The sequence below is a fragment of the Oncorhynchus gorbuscha genome, linkage group LG21 (assembly GCF_021184085.1).
Source record: "Oncorhynchus gorbuscha isolate QuinsamMale2020 ecotype Even-year linkage group LG21, OgorEven_v1.0, whole genome shotgun sequence".
NCBI classification, from domain to species: Eukaryota; Metazoa; Chordata; class Actinopteri; order Salmoniformes; family Salmonidae; genus Oncorhynchus; species Oncorhynchus gorbuscha.
The window spans coordinates 21263023-21283684 of record NC_060193.1 but is presented as its reverse complement, the minus strand read 5'-3'; the positions used below and the strand labels follow the sequence as shown (position 1 = coordinate 21283684).

General features: G+C 41.2%; 3 protein-coding genes across 12 annotated transcripts in view; 2 read left to right on the top strand and 1 right to left on the bottom strand.

Moving 5' to 3' along the window:
* The window catches only part of LOC124007979 (neuralized-like protein 4), a 35821-nt gene extending 29406 nt beyond the window's left edge, over nucleotides 1–6415 (bottom strand). For all 10 annotated transcript variants that reach the window (XM_046318884.1, XM_046318886.1, XM_046318887.1 and 7 more), the window contains exon 1: nucleotides 6230–6415. In XM_046318884.1, the coding sequence (XP_046174840.1) occupies nucleotides 6230–6394 (165 nt within the window). In that variant the 5' untranslated portion in view covers nucleotides 6395–6415. The remainder of the gene's footprint in view (nucleotides 1–6229) is intronic.
* A 2135-nt stretch (nucleotides 6416–8550) lies between these two features.
* Nucleotides 8551–11617, top strand: LOC124007981 (zinc finger protein 436-like). Its single transcript, XM_046318895.1, has 3 exons — nucleotides 8551–8975; nucleotides 9104–9364; nucleotides 9720–11617. Exons 1-3 carry the CDS (start codon nucleotides 8799–8801, stop codon nucleotides 11355–11357), a joined length of 2076 nt encoding a protein of 691 aa, XP_046174851.1. The 5' UTR covers nucleotides 8551–8798; the 3' UTR covers nucleotides 11358–11617.
* An 833-nt stretch (nucleotides 11618–12450) lies between these two features.
* Nucleotides 12451–19884, top strand: LOC124008265 (oocyte zinc finger protein XlCOF6-like). The gene is made up of 3 exons (XM_046319415.1): nucleotides 12451–12952; nucleotides 17300–17560; nucleotides 17749–19884. Exons 1-3 carry the CDS (start codon nucleotides 12773–12775, stop codon nucleotides 19384–19386), a joined length of 2079 nt encoding a protein of 692 aa, XP_046175371.1. The 5' UTR covers nucleotides 12451–12772; the 3' UTR covers nucleotides 19387–19884.
* Nucleotides 19885–20662: the final 778 nt, after the last annotated feature.

The window sequence follows — 20662 nt, the reverse complement described above, 5'->3', positions numbered from 1 at the left end:
CAATTTTTTTCCATTATTTTAGAATAATAGTGAAGACTAACAAGACTAACCCATGAAATAACATGTGGAAACACATAGTAACCCCCCAAAAAGTGTTAAACAAATCCAAATATGAGATTCTTCAAAGTAGCCACCATTTGCCTTGACAGCTTTGCACACTCTTGGCATTATCTCAACCAGCTTCATGAGGTAGTCAACTGGAATGCATTTCAATTAACAGGTGTTCCTTGTTCAAGGTTTGTGGAATTTCTTTCCTTCTTAATGTGTTTGAGCCAATCATACAGAAGAACCCTATTTGGTAAAAGTACATATGGCAAGAACAGCTCAAATAAGCAAAGAGAAATGACAGTCCATTACTTTAAGACATGAAGGTCAGTCAATACGGAACATTTCAAAAACGTTGAATGTTTCTTCAAGTGCAGTAGCAAAAACCATCAAGCGCTATGATGAAACTGTCTCTCATGAGGACCACCACCGGAAAGGAAGACCCAGAGTCACCTCTGCTGCAAAGGATAAATTCATTATAGTTACCAGCCCAAATAAATGCTTCAGAGTTCAAGTAACAGACATCTGAACCTCAACTGTTCAGAGGCGACTACGTGAATCAGGCCGTCATGGTCAAATTACTGCAAAGAAACCACTACTAAACACCAATAAAAAGAAAAAGACTTGCTTGGGCCAAGAAACACAATCAATGGACATTAGACCGGTGGAAATCTGTCCTTTGGTCTAGTGATTTTTTTAGATTTCTGGTTGCAACCGCCGTGTCTTTAAGATGCAAAGTAGGTGAACGGATGATCTCCGCATATGTGGTTCCCACCGTGAAGCATGGAGAAGGTGGTGTGATTCTATTCTACTGCGTCTTATTCTATGCTGCTCTGACATTGCTCGTCCATATATTTCTAAATTCTTAATTCCATTATTTAGATGTGTGTATTGTTGTGAAATTGTTAGATATTACAGCACTGGTTTGCTCTTAGTGGGACTATCATTTGTTTTTCAACAGGACAACACACCTCCAGGCTATTTGACTAAGAAGGAGAGTGATGGAGTGCTGCATCAGATGACCTGGCCTCCCCAATCACCCAACCTCAACCCAATTGAGATGGTTTGGGATGAGTCTGACCGCAGTGAAGGAAAAGCTGCCAACAAGTGCTCATCATATGTGGGAACTCCTTCAACACTGCTGGAAAGGCATTCCAGGTGAAGCTGGTTGAGAGAATGCCAAGAGTGTGCAAAGCAGTCAAAGGCAAAGAGTTGCTACTTTGAAGAATCTCAAATATATTTAGATTTGTTTAACACTTTTTTGGCTCCTACATGATTCCCTGTGTGTTATTTCATAGTTGATGTCTTCACTATTATTCTACAATGTAGAAAATAATAAAAAATAAAAAAAACCCTTGAATAAGTAAGTGTCCAAACTTTTGACTGGTACTGTAGATGATTTGGATATGAAGCGTGAAAATGCATTGCATATATGAATCTACCAGCTTGGTTTTGGTGCATTTGGACAGAACACAAGAGCAAGCTCAATCAATGTGAATTCACTACAAGCATTACTGTAGCAACAATGCCATGTTTGTTGCATTAACACAGATATTGATATCCCTCATGCAATTATAGATATGGATCCATTATAGCTTCGATACATATGATACTGCACATGAAACTATAGTCAGTGAAGACATATCGGGTAAGGCCTAATCGGTTAATGTTATCCGTCTAGTTAGCTATGCTTTTCATGTGCGAGTTCGGTATCAATGTAGCTAGCTAGTGATCTGTTCCATTACACATAACAGTCATTTGATTAAATTGAATAAATTTTGTGGATCTTAATGTTTTTCCTCATAATCCTGGACTATCAGACCACCATTTTATTGCAACAAATAATCTGCTCAGACCCCAACCAAGGAGCATCAAAAGTCGTGCTATAAATTCCCAGACAACACAAAGATTCCTTGATGCCCTTCAAGACTCCCTCTGCCTACCCAAGGACGTCAGAGGACAAAAATCAGTTAACCACCTAACTGAAGAACTCAATTTAACCTTGTGCAATACCCTAGATGCAGTTGCACCCCTAAAAACATTTCTCATAACAAACTAGCTCCCTGGTATAAAGAAAATACCCGAGCTCTGAAGCAAGCTTCCAGAAAATTGGAACGGAAATGGTGCCATACCAAACTGGAAGTCTTCCAACTAGCTTGGAAAGACAGTACCGTGCAATATCGAAGAGCCCTCACTGCTGCTCGATCATCTTATTTTTCCAACTCAAATGAGGAAAATAAGAACAATCCGAAATTTATTTTTGATACTGTCGCAAAGCTAACTAAAAAGCAGCATTCCCCAAGTGAGGATGGCTTTCACTTCAGCCGTGATAAATTCATGAACTTCTTTGAGGAAAAGATCATGATTATTAGAAAGCAAATTACGGACTCCTCTTTAAATCTGCGTATTCCTTCAAAGCTCAGTTGTTCTGAGTCTGCACATCTCTGCCAGGACCTAGGATCAAGAGAGACACTCAAGTGTTTTAGTACTATATCTCTTGACAAAATGAAAATAATCATGGCCTCTAAACCTTCAAGGTGCATACTGGACCCTATTCCAACTAAACTACTGAAAGAGCTGCTTCCTGTGCTTGGCCCTCCTATGTTGAACATAATAAACTGCTCTCTATCCACCGGATGTGTACCAAACTCACTAAAAGTGGTAGTAATAAAGCCTCTTGAAAAAGCCAAACCTTGACCCAGAAAATATAAAAAACTATCAGCCTATATCAAATCTTCCATTTCTCTCAACATTTTTAGAAAAGACAGTTGCACAGCAACTCACTGCCTTCCTGAAGACAAACAAGGTATACGAAATGCTTCAGGCTGGTTTTAGACCCCATCATAGCACTGAGACTGCACTTGTGAAGGTGGTAAATAACCTTTTAATGGCGTCAGACCGAGGCTCTGCATCTGTCCTCGTGCTCCTAGACCTTAGTGCTGCTTTTGATACCATCGATCACCACATTCTTTTGGAGAGATTGGAAACCTAAATTGGTCTACACGGACAAGTTCTGGCCTGGTTTAGATCTTATCTGTCGGAAAGATATTAGTTTGTCTCTGTGAATGGTTTGTCCTCTGACAAATCAACTGTAAATTTCAATGTTCCTCAAGGGTCCGTTTTAGGACCACTATTGTTTTCACTATATATTTTACCTCTTGGGGATGTCATCTTTCACTGCTATGTACTGCTAACTTTCACTGCTATGTACATTTAAATGAAACATGGTGAAGCCCCAAAAATGCCCTCGCTATACCTACACGTATGCTACGGTCACCATATGCAGGCCTCCTAACTGTCCCTAGAATGTCTAAGCAAACAGCTGGAGACAGGGCTTTCTCCTATAGAGCTCAACTTTTATGGAATGGTCTGCCTACCCATGTGAGAGACGCAAACTCGGTCTCGACCTTTAAGTCTTTATTGAAGACTCATCTCTTCAGTGGGTCATATGATTGAGTGTAGTCTGACCCAGGAGTGTGAAGGTGAACGGAAAGGCTCTGGAGCAACGAACCGCCCTTGCCGTCTCTGCCTGTCCAGTTCCCCTCTTTCCACTGGGATTCTCTGCCTCTAGATCTTTGTGGGCTGTACTTGTTGGTTGGTCCTAAGTTGGTGGTTGAAGATATCCCTCTAGTGGTGTGGGGGCTGTGCTTTGGCAAAGTGGGTGGGGTTATATCCTTCCTGTTTGGTCCTGTCCGGGGGTATCATCGGATGGGGACACAGTCTCAGCCTCAGCCTCCAGTATATATGCTTGTTTGTGTCGGGGGGGGGCTAGGGTCAGTTTGTTATATCTGGAGTACTTCTCCTGTCTTATCCTGTGTGAATTTAAGTATGCCCTCTCTAATTCTCTCTTTATCTCTTTCTTTCTCGGAGGACCATGCCTCAGGACTACCTGGCATGATGACTCCTTGCTGTCCCCAGTCCACCTGGCTGTGCTGCTGCTCTAGTTTTAACTGTTCTTCCTGGGGCTATGGAATCCTGACCTGTTCACCGGACGTGCTACCTGTCCCAGACATGCCGTTTTCAACTCTCTAGAGACAGCAGGAGTGGTAGATATACTCTTAATGATCAGCTATGAAAAGCCAACTGACATTTACTCCTGAGGGGCTGACTTGCTGCACCCTCGACAACTACTGTTATTATTATTTCACCATGCTGGTCATTTATGAACATTTGAACATCTAGGCCATGTTCTGTTATAATCTCCACCGGGCACAGCCAGAAAAACACTGGCCACCCATCATGGCCTTGTTCCTCTAGGTTTTGGCCTTTCTAGGTAGTTTTCCGAGCCACCGTGCTTCTACACCTGCATTGCTTACCGTAAAATGTATTCTGCACAGGGGTGTTTTGTTAAGAGCCCCGACACTCAATCTGAACATTAGCTTGTGGTACGGTATTGGAAGCATTAGGACCGTATCTTTCATATCAGCGAGAAATAATTTTCAAAGAACATAAGGTTAAATTGATAGTGATACACACCTTAATATGGTTAGTGTCCTCACACGGCCATAGCTCCATGTTACAATGCTTCTTCTCGAAAAACAAGAGGCAACCACCTGCACTAAATAGCCATCTAGCAGGCTCTGAAGGTAAGCGTAACTCGGGAAGTGTGGCAGGAGTGTACTTTTGTCGGATGGAGGCTCCATAGCTGTATGGATCTATCTGTGCAAAACTGCCACAGTAAGCATCTCTTTTTTTATTTGACGGATTCTTTCTTGCTGATTAAAGATAACATATGTTCTGTTGCCCTCTTTGTGTTCACTGTGCTGTGTTCCACCCCAGTTGACACCAAGGCATTGGAGGAAACAGTACTAATGCCCTCTGCCAACAACCCACACAGGTTTGAGAGGGACAATGACTGCTGCTATGTTGTTGACAAACCATCAGGCCAGCAGACCAGTAATCATGGCAACAGGCCGGCTATCTGACATTATAATTGGATAACAGGCAAACTAGTTGCTGCGGTCGGCATGGAGATAAGGAGTCTAAATGCTGCACAGACAGGTAGACCTATAACAGTAACTAACCATTAGCCTAAGACTACATGATGATAGATTAGGGCTCAAAACAATGTGCATCACATAGAAACTACAGCTATGTTTTCAGAAATAAGCCTGTGCAGAATAGGGAGAGGTTTTCCCCTAGCCACTGACCGACCGGTCAGTTGTTTTTGTCAACATTTGTAAATTATCTGACCAAAGAGCTGTGGTTAGGGGTGATTGCAACTTTTACCTCGAGATGACAATGCACCAACTAGGATAATACTGAGATCTGCTTTGCCCTTTACCCACCGTCTTTCGCTTAACAAAACCACCAACAATATATTAAATGGGGTTCTACTGTTTGCATCGATTGTCAAGACCACAGTAGTGACATAGGGGCTACCTGGTAGATAGGTTAACTTGAATCAACCAGTATGCCTCTCTCGTCTAGATGTCATTAGGTAGACGTCCTCTGACTACTAGCTAGTACTAGCTGGACATGTCACCAACTAGAATGTTGCTGTCAACCAAGTGACTGTGGCTAGGTTAGCTAGTTGGAGTGATGCTGTCAAAAATGATCTACCTAGCTAACATTAGCTATACCTTGCATGTCAACAAGCAAACTCATGACTAACGTTAAACGAGCTAAGTTTTCTATTCAACTGAACCTACCTGGCTCAATGTTGGTCGTGGTAATAATAGGCAATTGACTTAACTAGTTTAACTAACTAGTTAGTTAGTAGCAAGCCGTTGAAAACTAGCCGACGTTAACCTATCGTTTTGACAGCGATGCACCTACTGGTTCGATCAACACACAAAAAAAGCTCGCTAGTACGGCTAACGTTAGCTAGAACTTAGATAACTACTGTAGAGCTAGACTGGCAATCGGTAGCTAAGATAGCTTGTTTAGATGGCTAACAAGCATAACGTAGCTAGCCACCTTCAAAAACATTAACGGGACCACAAACTCCACCCCATGCTAAATCGCTAATTATGGTAAACACTTTCAGTTGTCAATAGAACACTAAAAAACATGTTAGTGCATTTTGGACAGGATATAACTAAAATTATAGCTGTAAATCCCGTACTGCTTGATTGTCATACAGCGCACGCCCAAGCACCACTGCGGACAAGAGACCCCGTCCCCACTGCCACTAACGCGTTAGCTGCACTCTCCCCCTTCCGAAAGTGACAGTTCTATTTACCTTCTTGTCAATACGGACGGTGAATACATCACGGTCTTTCAGCGGCTCTCTGCTTAGAACCAAACCGTGGTTAAACTCCTGGACTGGTTGGTTCCGCTGAGCGGTTCGGTTCGAATTCGACAGTCCGATTAGCTTTCCGCTACACGGGTGCAGCTCAGCCGCCATCTTCACACGGGCGGCTTGCTTCGCGACACACGGGTTTGCGACAATATAAAGCTCCGTTTTTCTTTTGCGAGCAATTCGAAATGCACGCCCACTTTTTTAAAGGTGAACTGCATAGGGTCAAGCGAGCAAAATTGCTATATGCAAGTGTGGTAGCGCGCTTTCTCTCCAGAATCAATCCAATCAATCAACAGAACAATTGTCACTGATTTCCGAGAATGGGCCTTGATTTATATGCATACTTCTACCATAAACCACAATTTAATATAAACGCTTTGAAACTAGGAATTTCCATGGGTGAAAAAAGTACAAAAATTTAACATACTTGAGTAAAAGTAAAGATACCTTAATAGAAAATGACTCAAGTAAAAGTGAAAGTCACCCAGTAAAATACTACTTGAGCAAAGGTCTAAAAGTATTTTGTTTTAAATATACTTAAGTATCCAAATTAAATCTAGTTGCTAAAATATACTAAAGTATCAAAAGTTTTAAAAAATCATTAAAAAAAATACTCCTTATATTAAACCAGAAGGCACAATTTTATTTATTTTTATTTACGGATAGCCAGGGTCTCACTCTAACACTCAGACAGAATTTAAAAACAAAGCATTTGTGTTAGTGAGTCCGGCAGAACAGTGGCAGTAGAGATGACCAGGAATGTTCTCTTGATAAGCGAATTGGCCCATTTTCTGTCCTGCTAAGAATTCAAAATGTAACGAGTACTTTTGGGTGTCAGGGAAAATGTATGGAATAAAAAGTACATAATTTTCTTTCGGGATGTAGTTAAGTAAAAGTAATAGTTGTCAAAAATATAAATAGTAAAATAAAGTACAGATACCACCCCAAAATACTTTAAATAATTTTTACTTAAGCGAAAATTGGAAAGAAAGGGGCGGATCTGTACATTCCACCACTGGGAATTTCAAACATAGAGAACTTACAGTTTCTGGTTCATTCAGCATCCAGACAGGTAGCACTATATAAGGCATGCATTATGTTACAATGACACTGTTCATTAATAATGCATAAATATTAAAATAAAGAGCAATCAATGATTGCAGTGTGTGTGTCAGCTGGATATTGCAAATCCAAGTCATTATGATGACTCGACAGGGGTAGATGCCTTGGTCACTGAATGGGACATTATCCGTTGCTGTGTATTAAAATATCACATTATTTTATGGAAACAATTTTGCCCAAAATTGTGCTATGAAGAAAATCTTTTTTACATTGAAAGACTCCATTATATAGTACCACAGTATGAATCATATTACCTATAAAAACATAGCGGTCAAACAAGGAAATAGATCCAATCATTATTCTAATAGGGGATTTTAGAAACACTTAAACAAGGGATGTGGTACATGTAGGCTTACCCTGGTGTGACGTTTTGATAACCATGTAAATCTTTCTGGGACATGGTGACTTTTGTATTTACCCTCAAAAATCAAATGCTAATTAGCTGCTAATGTGGCTATCATAAAGAACTACAAAAGCCATGATGACCCGAACGAGACTGCGAAAACGAGGCAAATGTAAGCATATCTGCATTAGCTATCTAATGTTAGCTACATGTAGTAATAAATAAATAGGCTACATTTAATTAAATTGACAATTCTGTGAACTGTCTTGTGAAAGTTTTCAATTGAAACAATACCTGTTAGCAAAGGTGTCAGCTGGAGATGATGTGCATGAGCTTGCAGGGATGATGTCTACTTCGATACTAATTAACATTTTAGAATCTAGAGTAAATGGAACAGAATATATTAATAACAGTCACCTTGTCCGAGAGAGATTACATGGTTACCAAAACATCACCCGAGGGTAAGCCTACACGAAACACACCCCTTATTTTAAGTGTTTCTCAAATTCCCTATGGGAAAAATGAATGGTTTAGAAATGATTGGAACCATTTCCCTGTTGGACCAATAGGTGTTATATGACACCTCCACTGCTCTATTTTCTTCAATGTTTTGATGGAAAATTTGCAGGGCTCATGTTACAAGATTGCAGTTAAGAGTGTTTGGCCAGTAACCAAAAGGTTGTTGGTTCAAATCTATTTTATTTCACCTTTATTTAATGAGCTGTGAGCTGACTAGGTGAATTTTTTTTAAAATGTTAAGTATCCTTGAGCAAGGCACTTAACCCTAATTGCTCTGGTTAATGGCGTCTGCTAAATTACAAAAAATAAAGATGGACCACTAGAGGGCGCATGAGGCTGTTGGATGAGGGACTAAGTTTTGACATCCAGTACAGCAGGTGGCAGTAACGCACCTTTCTCTGTCATGTCAAGCTGGCAGAAGGATATATCTACTGTACTGTCGTTGACATATCTGTGTGTTCAATTTCATCCGTTTTTTTGTTGAAAGTTTAACATAGCGGTTCATAATTAACTACCAAATACAAGATGTGGCAGCCCGATCCTTTCCACAATGATTTGGTCTCTATTATGGATGAATTAATCATGTCGTTGGAAGAGGAAATTTGCAAATGTATGGCGTTGTCGGTCTCCTCAACACAATACAGCACAGACATTGATGCAGGAGAGACAGGGGAAATTGAAAGAAAATCCAAGTTGCTAAAAGTAAGTGGCCGACTTTACTTCTACAAATACGAAATGTTATCTTCCGTGTTAATCATTTGTTTTATATAACCAGCTTGGAAACAGCTTGTTGTTGAATGACAAATAAGTAGCCTGTTCTCTTATTGTAGGTCGAGTTGACATGTGTGATGAGAAAGTTCGTGAAACAGACTCTCGCCAAAATCAACCAGTTGATCTCTAAAGGCACTGAAGCACTGCATTCAGAGATATGCCAGAGTCAAAGTGAGATGAAATCTCTGAAAATGAAGCTATTGGAGATGACTGTTGGTAAGGAAGTACCTGAAAGTACAGTGGAAAGAACCTCACAGACAGAGGAAGATGAGGAATGTACAGAAGCATCATTATCACCAGAGTTTGCAGAGGATTTTCAGGTTTGTTATATTTTACATGTTTACAATAATTGTGCAGTCCGACCATGGGGTTGACATTATCTGTGAGAATGAGAATTGTACTATTATTATCCTGGGTGGCAGGTAGCCTAGTGGTTAGAGCATTGGACTAATAACCAGAAGGTTGCAAGATCAAATCCCTGAGCTGACAAGGTAAAGGTAAGAATATTTTGTTCTGCCCCTGAACAAGGCAGTTAACCCGCTGTCATTGAAAATACAATTTTTTTCTTGACTGACTTGCCTAGTTAAATAAATCCTGGTACTGCCGTTGTACCCTTGGGCGCTGCTCTGCTACTGAGTTACAATTCCAAAAATTGCAATGCTTTTTTCCCCCCAGGTTGACGTGCCAACTCCCAGTGGTGAGGCTGACAACACTACAAATGTCAAGAAGGAGACCACGATCAGAGCTAAAACCATAGCGTTGGAACAGTCATTTACATCTCTAGCTAAAATACCTTCCTCCTCACTCATTGAGTCTATCAAACAGGTGGCTATTACAGACAAACAGGCAGCAAGCAGGCCTACAGACAAACAGTCAGCAAGCAGGCCTACAGACAAACAGGCAGCAAGCAGGCCTACAGACAAAAATCCAGCAAGCAGGTCTACAGACAATCAGGCCCCAAGTACAGACCCCCAAACTCCCAGTGGGGACTCTGTGGTGTCCACCAGACCCAGAAGGAAGAAGAGAATAGAAGCACAACCCACAACGGCAGAATCAGACGGAAGTGAGGAAAACGCTGATGACCAATGGGAGGAGAATGCTAAAGCTGGACAAACCTCGAATGACGAATATGTTCACAACATAAAGCCAAGGCCCAACATAAAGAAAAAACAGACGACCACCACCAGGAAAGAGCACCACTGTCTGGACTGCGGTAAGATTTTTAAGAATTCAAGTAATTTAAAACTGCATCAACAGACTCACACAGGAGAGAGACCTTATTGTTGTGAATTATGCGGGAAATGTTTCCCGACTGCTTGGAAGCTCAGAATACACCAAGCAGTGGTCCACAGAAGAGAGAAGCCGCTTGAGTGTCCAACATGTGGGAAGTGCTTTGCAACAAAGAGTTATTTGGACACTCACGCAAGCGTTCATTCAACAGAGAAACCGTTCCAATGCCTCGTGTGTCAGAAGTCTTTTAAAAGTAAAAAGGGCTTCAAGGAACACACAATGTTGCACAATTCAAATTCAGATTCATATGCGTGTGACAAATGTCCAAAAACCTTTGTTAAGTTGAAATACCTCAAGAATCACCAGCTAACTCACAGTGGGGGAGGAGCTCATCGTTGTGAATTGTGTGGGAAAGGTTTCAAGACTCCTTCTCAGCTCAAACAACACCAAGCATCAGTCCATAGGGGAGAGAAGCCATTCCAATGTCCCACATGTGGGAAATGCTTTGCAACAAAGACAAATTTGAAAATTCACACAAGTGTTCATTCAGGAGAGAGAGCATTCCAGTGCCCTCAATGTCAGATGTGTTTCAAAACCAAGTATACTCTTAATGCCCATAAGAAGACACACACGGACTCCAAGCCATATGCTTGCGACAAATGCCCAATGACCTTTATCCGGTCACATTACCTCAGAAGGCATGAAATCTCGCACCTGACCAGCAAGCCATTCGTGTGCAGCCACTGTGGGAAAGGCTTCAAAGGTGAACGTGGGCTCAAGGGACACGAACGCACCCACACCGAAGACCCAACTTATACCTGTGACGAATGTGGCAAGGGTTTCTATCAACACGAATCGTTTCAAGTCCATGCGGCTTTGCACACCGGAGAGAAGCCGTTCACCTGTGATTGCTGCAGTAAAAACTTTGCTCTGGCATCCTACCTTAAAACCCACATCGCAAATCATCACTCTGTCACCAAACCCCACGTCTGTGGGAAATGTGGCAGGAAATATAAGGATTTCACCCATTTCAGAATCCATATGTTTCAGGGTTGTCAAGAGGAGGCTGCAGCGTTGGTTTGACTACTTATTGTTATAAGTTGTAATATGTTATGTTTTCACGACAAACATGCATGTTTCCTTGCACAATAGATTGTTTTTTATGTCTACAGAACTGGCCAGTAATAACCTTACCAGGGGATCTATAACCCTCGCTTAAATTGCACCTCTGGTTGGATGCAGGTTAAAGGCACAACCTGTAACTTTCATTCTGACAATGCTTTGTCATTCATTGTTATTTTGGAATTGTGATTAAAGTTGTAATGTTCTTGTTTCACTAAAAACATGTATGTTTACTTGTTAATTAATATACAACCTTTAGACTTGGCTATGATAGAGCGCAGTACCACACATTTGTTTTTAAGTATTTTTTTTATACAGATGTCAGTATTGTTGAATAGATGAACATCTGAACAAAAATCAAATGTTGAACATGTCAAATATAAGGCTATAATGATAGTCACTACAAAACATGAATAAGAGACTTTCACCCAGTAACTACTCAATGATGACTCAAGCCCTCAATAGGTTTATTTCACAGTAATACTGTAAGCAGACTTGACACCCTCCCTGAAGTAACACAACTCCATGTTTAGAAGTCATCGAGATCATGCAGGGCTGTAATTCAATGATGTGAAACATTCTGACAGTTGCCTATAGAAATAGAATGAATAGAGCTGACACGATTCCTTATTCTAACAACCAATCATATCTGTTCTACACAACATGTTTCTGAATGTAACTTTCTGTAACAACATCTCTCTGAACAGGCCCCAGTTGTGGCCCCTGTAGCTTGTGGTTAGGACCAGGAGTTTTCACATGACCATGTGACTTCACCAGGAAAGCACCGTTTTACAGACCCTTTAGCAAGGTCATTGCACTATCTAGTAGTGCACAATAGGCGGCGGTATATACTTACCTCTTAGAAAGGGAAACGCGTGGAACCAGTGTCTGGTTCATTCAGCATCCAGACAGGCATCGCTATATAATACGTAGACATTAAAATAGAGAGCAATCAATGATTGCAGTGTGTGAGTCAGCTGGATATTGCAAATCCAAGTCATTATGATGACTCGACAGGAGTAGACGCCTTGCTCACCGAATGGGACATTATTCGTTGCGGTGCATTGAGATATCACATTATTTTATGGAACACCTTTACGGCGAAAGACTGCATTAATTTCCTTCGTTGTTTCGAAGCGAAGTTGCAGAGAACGTGCTACAAGACCGACCATTAGAGGGCGCACGAGGCTGTTGGAGGAGGGACTACGTGTTAACATCCAGTACAGCAGGTGGCAGTAACGCGCCTTTCAATATAGTATACAGCAATGTCAAGCTTCTCGTAGAAGAACACATCCGTTGGTGTCAAACGGTCTGTGGTTGTTGTGCTTAACATTTTAACGTTAGCGGTTGATAGCTAATTAACTATCAAATACAAGATGTGGCAGCCTGATCCTTGCCATAATGAGTTGGTCTTTGTTATGGATGAATTAATGACGTCGTTGGAGGATGAAATTGAGAAATGTATGGCGGTCTTAGTCTTTTCCACACAAGACAGGACAGACATTGATGCAGGGGAGACGGGGGAATTTGAAAGAGAATCCAAGTTGGAGGTTAAAGTAAGTGGCTAACTTTGCTTCTACAAGTTCAAACTGTTAACGTATGTGCTAATTAGTTTGCTATTCATAGTGCAGGTTGGCATTTATTGAGTAGACTCATGTACTGTAGTTTAAAATAAGGTTAAATAAATAAATAAAATACTGGAGGCAGCTCTGCAGAGTGGTCACTAGCTGGCACAGCCACAATGTCATCAAATCTGATTTTAAACATAACATTAACCACACTGCTAAGCCCAATGCTGTGTTTTCATACATTTTTACGATAAAGCCCATTTTTACTTTGCTGCTGGCCCGTCTAAAGGAAACTGCATCCAGGGTAAAGTTGCCAGGGAGTGCTAATATTTCTCAAAACCCGCCCACACCGGGAAAACTAGCCCAATGTCTTTTTTTTGGCAGCCAAGAGAGCTGCCACATTTGAACCAATAAACACTTTCTCCATTAAAAAAAAAAACAAATCTGAGAGCAGCTTCTAGTTTTGTGCCAACATCCATCAAATTCCTTAATATACGTTTTTGTTGTATTGTACTGTAGCCTACATGTTTTTGTGTTATGTTATGTGTCTTGTATGTACCATTCTTCACCACACATGAAGTCCCCTCCCAGGAAATAAAAGTTATTTTAATTGAATAACGTTATCGAGTGAATTAAGAATGATTATACAACGGGTGGGTCTAATCCTGAATGCTGATTGGTTAAAAAATGCATTCCAGCCAGTGTCTATTCCACAAGTTACCACTGGCTAAATCGATGACTTTCAAATGAATGCCTTAACAACCATCCATGTATATAAAAAAAGTGATAATACACTCGAAGCTGGTGGATATATTGGCACGGTTTGCCGGCCCGAGACAACACCCGTGCCAATATATCCTCCAAACACCGGCTTATCTGGCATTATCATTTAAATATCGAAGTAAGACAACAACAAAAAACGTTATAGCGAGTTAACGTGATGTAATAAAGGCATCTGAATATGTGCAAGAAAAAAAAACATAATTCAGCCTTATCAAATTTGCCAGATCATTTTACATCAATGGATGTTGTTTTTGTTCTTAACTTACTTGCCTAGTTAAATAAAGGTAAATATATATATATATATACCACCACTAAGGGCAGTTCTTATGCATGACGCAACGCAGTGCCTTATTGCTATTATAAACTGGTTACCAACATAATTAGACCAGTAAAAATAAAAATGTCTGACGGTTGTCAGCCAATCAGCATTCAGGTGTCAAACCACTCAGTATATAATTGTAAATAAATTGCCTTTGCACATGTGCATAACTATAGATAAATCCAACAGTAGAAAGTTGGACAGAGGATCTCAATCTCTGCGCAAGAATCACAATTCGTTGGGCTATTTTCTGGCAATTGTGCCGTTATGTGCCAGATGTCAAGACCACAAACTGCTATAAATATCCTATTTGCGAGATTCACTTGTCATTTCTAAAATATTGGTATATAATTCATTCAACGTTGCCATAGTTTGCTTAGCTAGATGCAGGTCACAGAGACCGTAGCCCCTGATAGGCCTTCATCTCATTTCAGATGGCCAACAGTAGCGTAGGCAAGATGTAGCCTAAACTGAACTATTTAGCAGCTTGCTTAGTTAAAATTGACAGACTCATTTATTCCGCATGAATAGTGAGGCGATTCGAGGTAAGAAGTATTTGTGTTGCCCAATAACCTGCTGGAATAGGCTGGGGTCGTAATTGTAATTACTGATTCAAATGTGATTCATAATATGGATACGAACTGAATATGCTTGTCAACAACAGCGAGTGTTTGTTTTACCCCTAGCCTAATCAGATTGATACCGTTAATTGCATTCTAACAACAGTTTATTGGCAATTGTGATAGAGCAGTGACAATGACCACAATTGATAACTTCCAATTTTAATGAACTACACATGGCCATTAATAATAGCATAATAACGCAAGGCTACAACAACGATAAATAAAGGTATAGGCTATTTATTGAATCTGTTTGCCAGCTCTAGGTACGCTACACAAGTGGCACAAATTGACTTGCAATGACTCCAGTGATCATCATTTCAACATATTTATTGTATCAAATGGTAGGCTGTATTTGATTATGAGGCTACTTGATGGCCAACAGATGCAAATGTATCATTCTCCACATTTAATGTTAGTTTAGTTGTGGACTTTTCCCCGTAACAGAAGCACGCAAGGGAGTTCCATAACTTCCATTTCAAAGTTCTACTCACGCGGTGCTCGAGACCCAAGAACTGAGTGAAACCCTTTGCAGGATACGGTTTTCTTTAAGCGAAGTCAAGTTTAAACCACCTCCAAGCAACTGTATCTAATGCACTCTAGTGCTCCTAAAGTCGTTTTCTAGTACTTTGTTGCCATTATTACTTGATGCGCATCAGTTCTAGAGCGTTAATATGTTTAATGGAAAAGCGTTGGAAATAGTGTCTCCATAATGACGCTCTAAAGAGCCTACCTACAACTGGTAAAAAGTTGTCACGACGTGCCCGCGTGCTGCTCAGCACAAACACCACTCCGGCCCTCCCCACCATTCACTCAGCAACAGACTGCTTAATAGTCAGCAGCAGCAGGTCACAGCGAAATTAAATCTATATGATTTTTTTTTAAAGAAAAATGCCATGACAGCATGGATGCTATATACAGTGGGGAGAACAAGTATTTGATACACTGCCGATTTTGCAGGTTTTCCTACTTACAAAGCATGTAGAAGTCTGTAATTTATCATAGGTACACTTCAACTGTGAGACAGAATATTTTTTTTAAGTAATTCATTTGCATGACATAAGTATTTGATCACCTACCAATCAGTAAGAATTCCGGCTCTCACAGACCTGTTAGCTTTTCTTTAAGAAGCCCTCCTGTTCTCCACTCATTACCTGTATTAACTGCACCTGTCCACACACTCAATCAAACAGACTCCAACCTCTCCACAATGGCCAGGACCAGAGAGCTGTGTAAGGACATCAGGGATAAAATTGTAGACCTGCACAAGGCTGGGATGGGCTACAGGACATTAGGCAAGCAGCTTGGTGAGAAGGCAACAACTGTTGGCGCAATTATTAGAATATGGAAGAAGTTCAAGATGACGGTCAATCACCCTCGGTCTGGGGCTCCATGCAAGATATCACCTCGTGCAGCGCACACAAGATTCCCCTGCTCAAGCCAGCGCATGTCCAGGCCGTCTGAAGTTTGCCAATGACAATCTGGATGATCCAGAGGAGGAATGGGAGAAGGTCATGTGGTCTGATGAGACAAAAATAGAGCTTTTTGGTCTAAACTCCACTCGCCGTGTTTGGAGGAAGAAGGATGAGTACAACCCCAAGAACACCATCCCGAACGTGAAGCATGGAGGTGGAAACATAATTCTCTGGGGATTATTTTCTGCAAGGGGGACAGGACGACTGCACCGTATTGAGGGGAGGATGGATGAGGCCATGTATTGCGAGATCTTGGCCAACAACCTCCTTCCCTCAGTAAAAGCATTGAAGATGGGTCGTGGCTGGGTCTTCCAGCATGACAACGACCCGAAACACACAGCCAGGGCAACTAAGGAGTGGCTCCGTAAGAAGCATCTCAAGGTCCTGGAGTGGCCTAGCCAGTCTCCAGACCTGAACCCAATAGAAAATCTTTGGAGGGAGCTGAAAGTCCGTATTGCCCAGCGACAGCCCCGAAACCTGAAGGATCTGGAGAAGGTCTGTATGGAGGAGTGGGCCAAAATCCCTGCTGCAGTGTGTGCAAACCTGGTCAAGAACTACAGGAAATGTATGATCTCTGTAATTGCAAACAAAGGTTTCTGTACTAAGTTCTGCTTTTCTAATGTATCAAATACTTATGTCATGCAATAAAATGCTAATTAATTACTTAAAAATCATACAATGTATTATTTTCTGGATTTTTGTTTTAGATTCCGTCTCTCACAGTTGAAGTGTACCTATGATAAAAAACTACAGACCTCTACATGCTTTGTAAGTGGGAAAATCGGCAGTGTATCAAATACTTGTTCTCCCCATTATGTTTTTTATATATATATTACACACACACACAAACAGGCAGCAAGCAGGCCTACAGACAACAAACAGGCAGCAAACAGAATCAACCAGTTCATCTCTAAAGGCACTGAAGCACTGCTTTCAGAGATATGCCAGAGTCAAAGTGGGATTAAATCTCTGAAAAGGAAGCCAAAAACACAAAACCCGCAACATGATTTTCAAATAGGCTAATTTGGCAAGAGAACCGATGACATGGCAACCCTGCTCCATGATGACAAACATCAACAGCTTGAAAAAAGGTTGTTGTGGAATGAAAAATAAGTGTGTATCTGTTCTCTGATTCTAGGTCCAGTTGACATGTGTGATGAAACAGTTCGTGAAACAGACTCTCACCAAAATCAACCAGTGGATCTCTAAAGGCACTGAAGCACTGCGTTCAGAGCTATGCCAGAGTCAAAGTGAGATTAAATCTCTGAAAATTAAGCTTTTGGAGATGACTGTTGGTAAGGAAGTACCTGAAAATACAGTGGAAAGAACCTCACAGACAGAGGAAGAGGAGGAATGTACGGAAGCACCATTATCACCAGAGTTTGCAGAGGATTTTCAGGTTTGCTATATTTTACATGTTTACAATAATTGTGCAGTCCGACCATGGGGTTGACTTTATCTGTGAGAATGAGACTTTTACTATTATTATCCTTGAATCCCAGGACTGACTGCTACTGCCGTTGTACCCTTGGGTGCTGCTCTGCGACTGAGTTATAATTCCAAAAATTGCAACCCTTTTTTTCCCAGGTTGACTTGCCAACTCCCAGTGGTGAGGCTGACAACACTACAAATGTCAAGAAGGAGACCACGATCAGAGCTAAAACCATAGCGTTGGAACAGTCATTTACATCTCTAGCTAAAATACCTTCCTCCTCACTCATTGAGTCTATCAAACAGGTGGCTATTACAGACAAACAGGCAGCAAGCAGGCCTACAGACAAACAGGCAGCAAGCAGGCCTACAGACAAAAATCCAGCAAGCAGGCCTACAGACAAAAATCCAGCAAGCAGGTCTACAGACAATCAGGCCCCAAGTACAGACCCCCAAACTCCAGGTGGGGACTCTGTGGTGTCCACCAGACCCAGAAGGAAGAAGAAGAGAATAGAAGCACAACCCACAGCGGCAGAATCAGACGGAAGTGAGGAAAACGCTGATGACCAATGGGAGGAGAATGCTAAAGCTGGACAAACCTTGAATGACAAATATGTTCACAACATAAAGCCAAGGCCCAACATAAAGAAAAAACAGACTACCACCACCAGGAAAGAGCACCACTGTCTGGACTGCGGTAAGGTTTTTAAGAATTCAAGTAATTTAAAACTGCATCAACAGACTCACACAGGAGAGAGACCTTATTGTTGTGAATTATGCGGGAAATGTTTCCCGACTGCTTGGAAGCTCAGAATACACCAAGCAGTGGTCCACAGAAGAGAGAAGCCGCTTGAGTGTCCAACATGTGGGAAGTGCTTTGCAACAAAGCATTATTTGGACACTCACGCAAGCGTTCATTCAACAGAGAAACCGTTCCGATGCCTCGTGTGTCAGAAGTGTTTTAAAAGTAAAAGTGGTCTCAAGGAACACACAATGTTGCACAATTCAAATTCAGATTCATATGCGTGTGACAAATGTCCAAAAACCTTTGTTAAGTTGAAATACCTCAAGAATCACCAGCTAACTCACAGTGGAGGAGGAGCTCACCGTTGTGAATTGTGTGGGAAAGGTTTCAAGACTCCTTCGGAGCTCAAACGGCACCAAGCATCAGTCCATAGGGGAGAGAAGCCATTCCAATGTCCCACATGTGGGAAGTGCTTCGCAGAGAATAAAAATTTGAAAATCCACGCAAGTGTTCATTCAGAAGAGAGAGCATTCCAGTGCCCTCAATGTCAGATGTGTTTCAAAACCAAGTATACTCTTAACGACCATAAGAAGACGCACACGGATTCCAAGCCATATTCTTGCGACAAATGCCCAATGACCTTTATCCGGTCTTATTATCTCAAGATTCATCAAGCTTCACACCTGACCAGCAAGCCATTCGTGTGCAGCCACTGTGGGAAAGGCTTCAAAGGTGAACGTGGGCTCAAGAGACATGAACGCACCCACACCGAAGACCCAACTTATACCTGTGACGAATGTGGCAAGGGTTTCTATCAACAAGAATCATATAAAGTCCATGCGGCCTTGCACACCGGAGAGAAGCCGTTCACCTGCGATCACTGTGAAAAAACCTTTGCTCTGGCATCCTACCTTAAAACCCACATAGCGAAACTTCACTCTGTCACCGAACCCCACGTCTGTGGGAAATGTGGCAAGAAATATAAGGATTTCACCCATTTTAGAATCCATATGTTTCAGGGTTGTCAAGATGCTACGGCGTTGGTTTGACTATAACAAGAATTGCCTATCATTGGAAATGACCATTTCTCTTCTTTCTAATGTTGGGAAGGGATCAAAATATATATTGGAAATATATGGTACATGGAAATCATGATATGGAGGTAGGTGGGATGGGCTGAGAGTAACTGAGGGGTGGGATTAGAAACTCGTAATCTGTGTAATAGTTAGGACTGAACACCATATCATGCATACCGGAAATGTCTGAGTACCATTTCAGGTGTAATGTGTATATCAAACTATTTCTGACATGTAATACCTTGTATAAAAAATACTATATATGAATAATGTGCATGTAACAAAAATGGAAGACAAAGTTACTTTTTTCATACAGGGGATAGATTGGCCAGTAATAAAAATAATAGTAAACCCCCCCACCCCTTAAATTACCCCCTGGTTGGATGCAGGTTACAGGCACAACCTTTCATTCTGACAATGCTGTCATTCATTGTTATTTTGGAATTGTGAATAAAGTTGTCATAAATTCTTGTTTCACTACAAACATTGTTATTCCATATACAACCGTTAGACTTGGCGATGATAGAGCACAGTACCACACATTAGTTTTGAAAAAAATATCTATACAGATGTCAGTATTGTATAACATCGGATCAAATCATACTTTGACCATGTAAAATATAAGGCTACAATCATAGTCACTACAAAACATGAATAATAGAGCTTTTCGCCCAGTAACTAGTAATACTGTGAGCAGACAGATGCATCCCTGAATTAACACATCTCCATGTTTAGAAGTCATCAAGATCATGCAGGGCTGTATTCAATGATGTGAAACATTCAAGAAGGGTGTGATTGCGGCCTGTGGATAAAAATGAATACTTTTATTTACTTTTTAATTCACATTTTCATCGCACGGACAATCAGGGGAAATCCAGAATATCAAAAGTGTCATGTAAACACAAGCCACATGCAGGAACCAATGAGATGTTTGGGGGGTGTTCATGTAGAAGCCGGAATGCCCAGATGCAGGAACGCCCAGAATTGTGGGCCTCATTCACACACACTTGCATTCTGACAGTTGCCGATTAGAAATAGAATAAGGAATCATGTCAGCTCTGTTCATTTTATCTGATAATCAATCTTATCTATTCTACATGATGCTGCTGAGGGGCGGACGGCTCATAATGATGGCTGGAATGGTATAACTCATGGAAACCATGTGTTTGTTATTCTATTTATTCAGTTCGAGCCATGCTAATGAGCCCGTCTTTCCCAATGAATCTGAACATTCTGTAAAAACATCCTT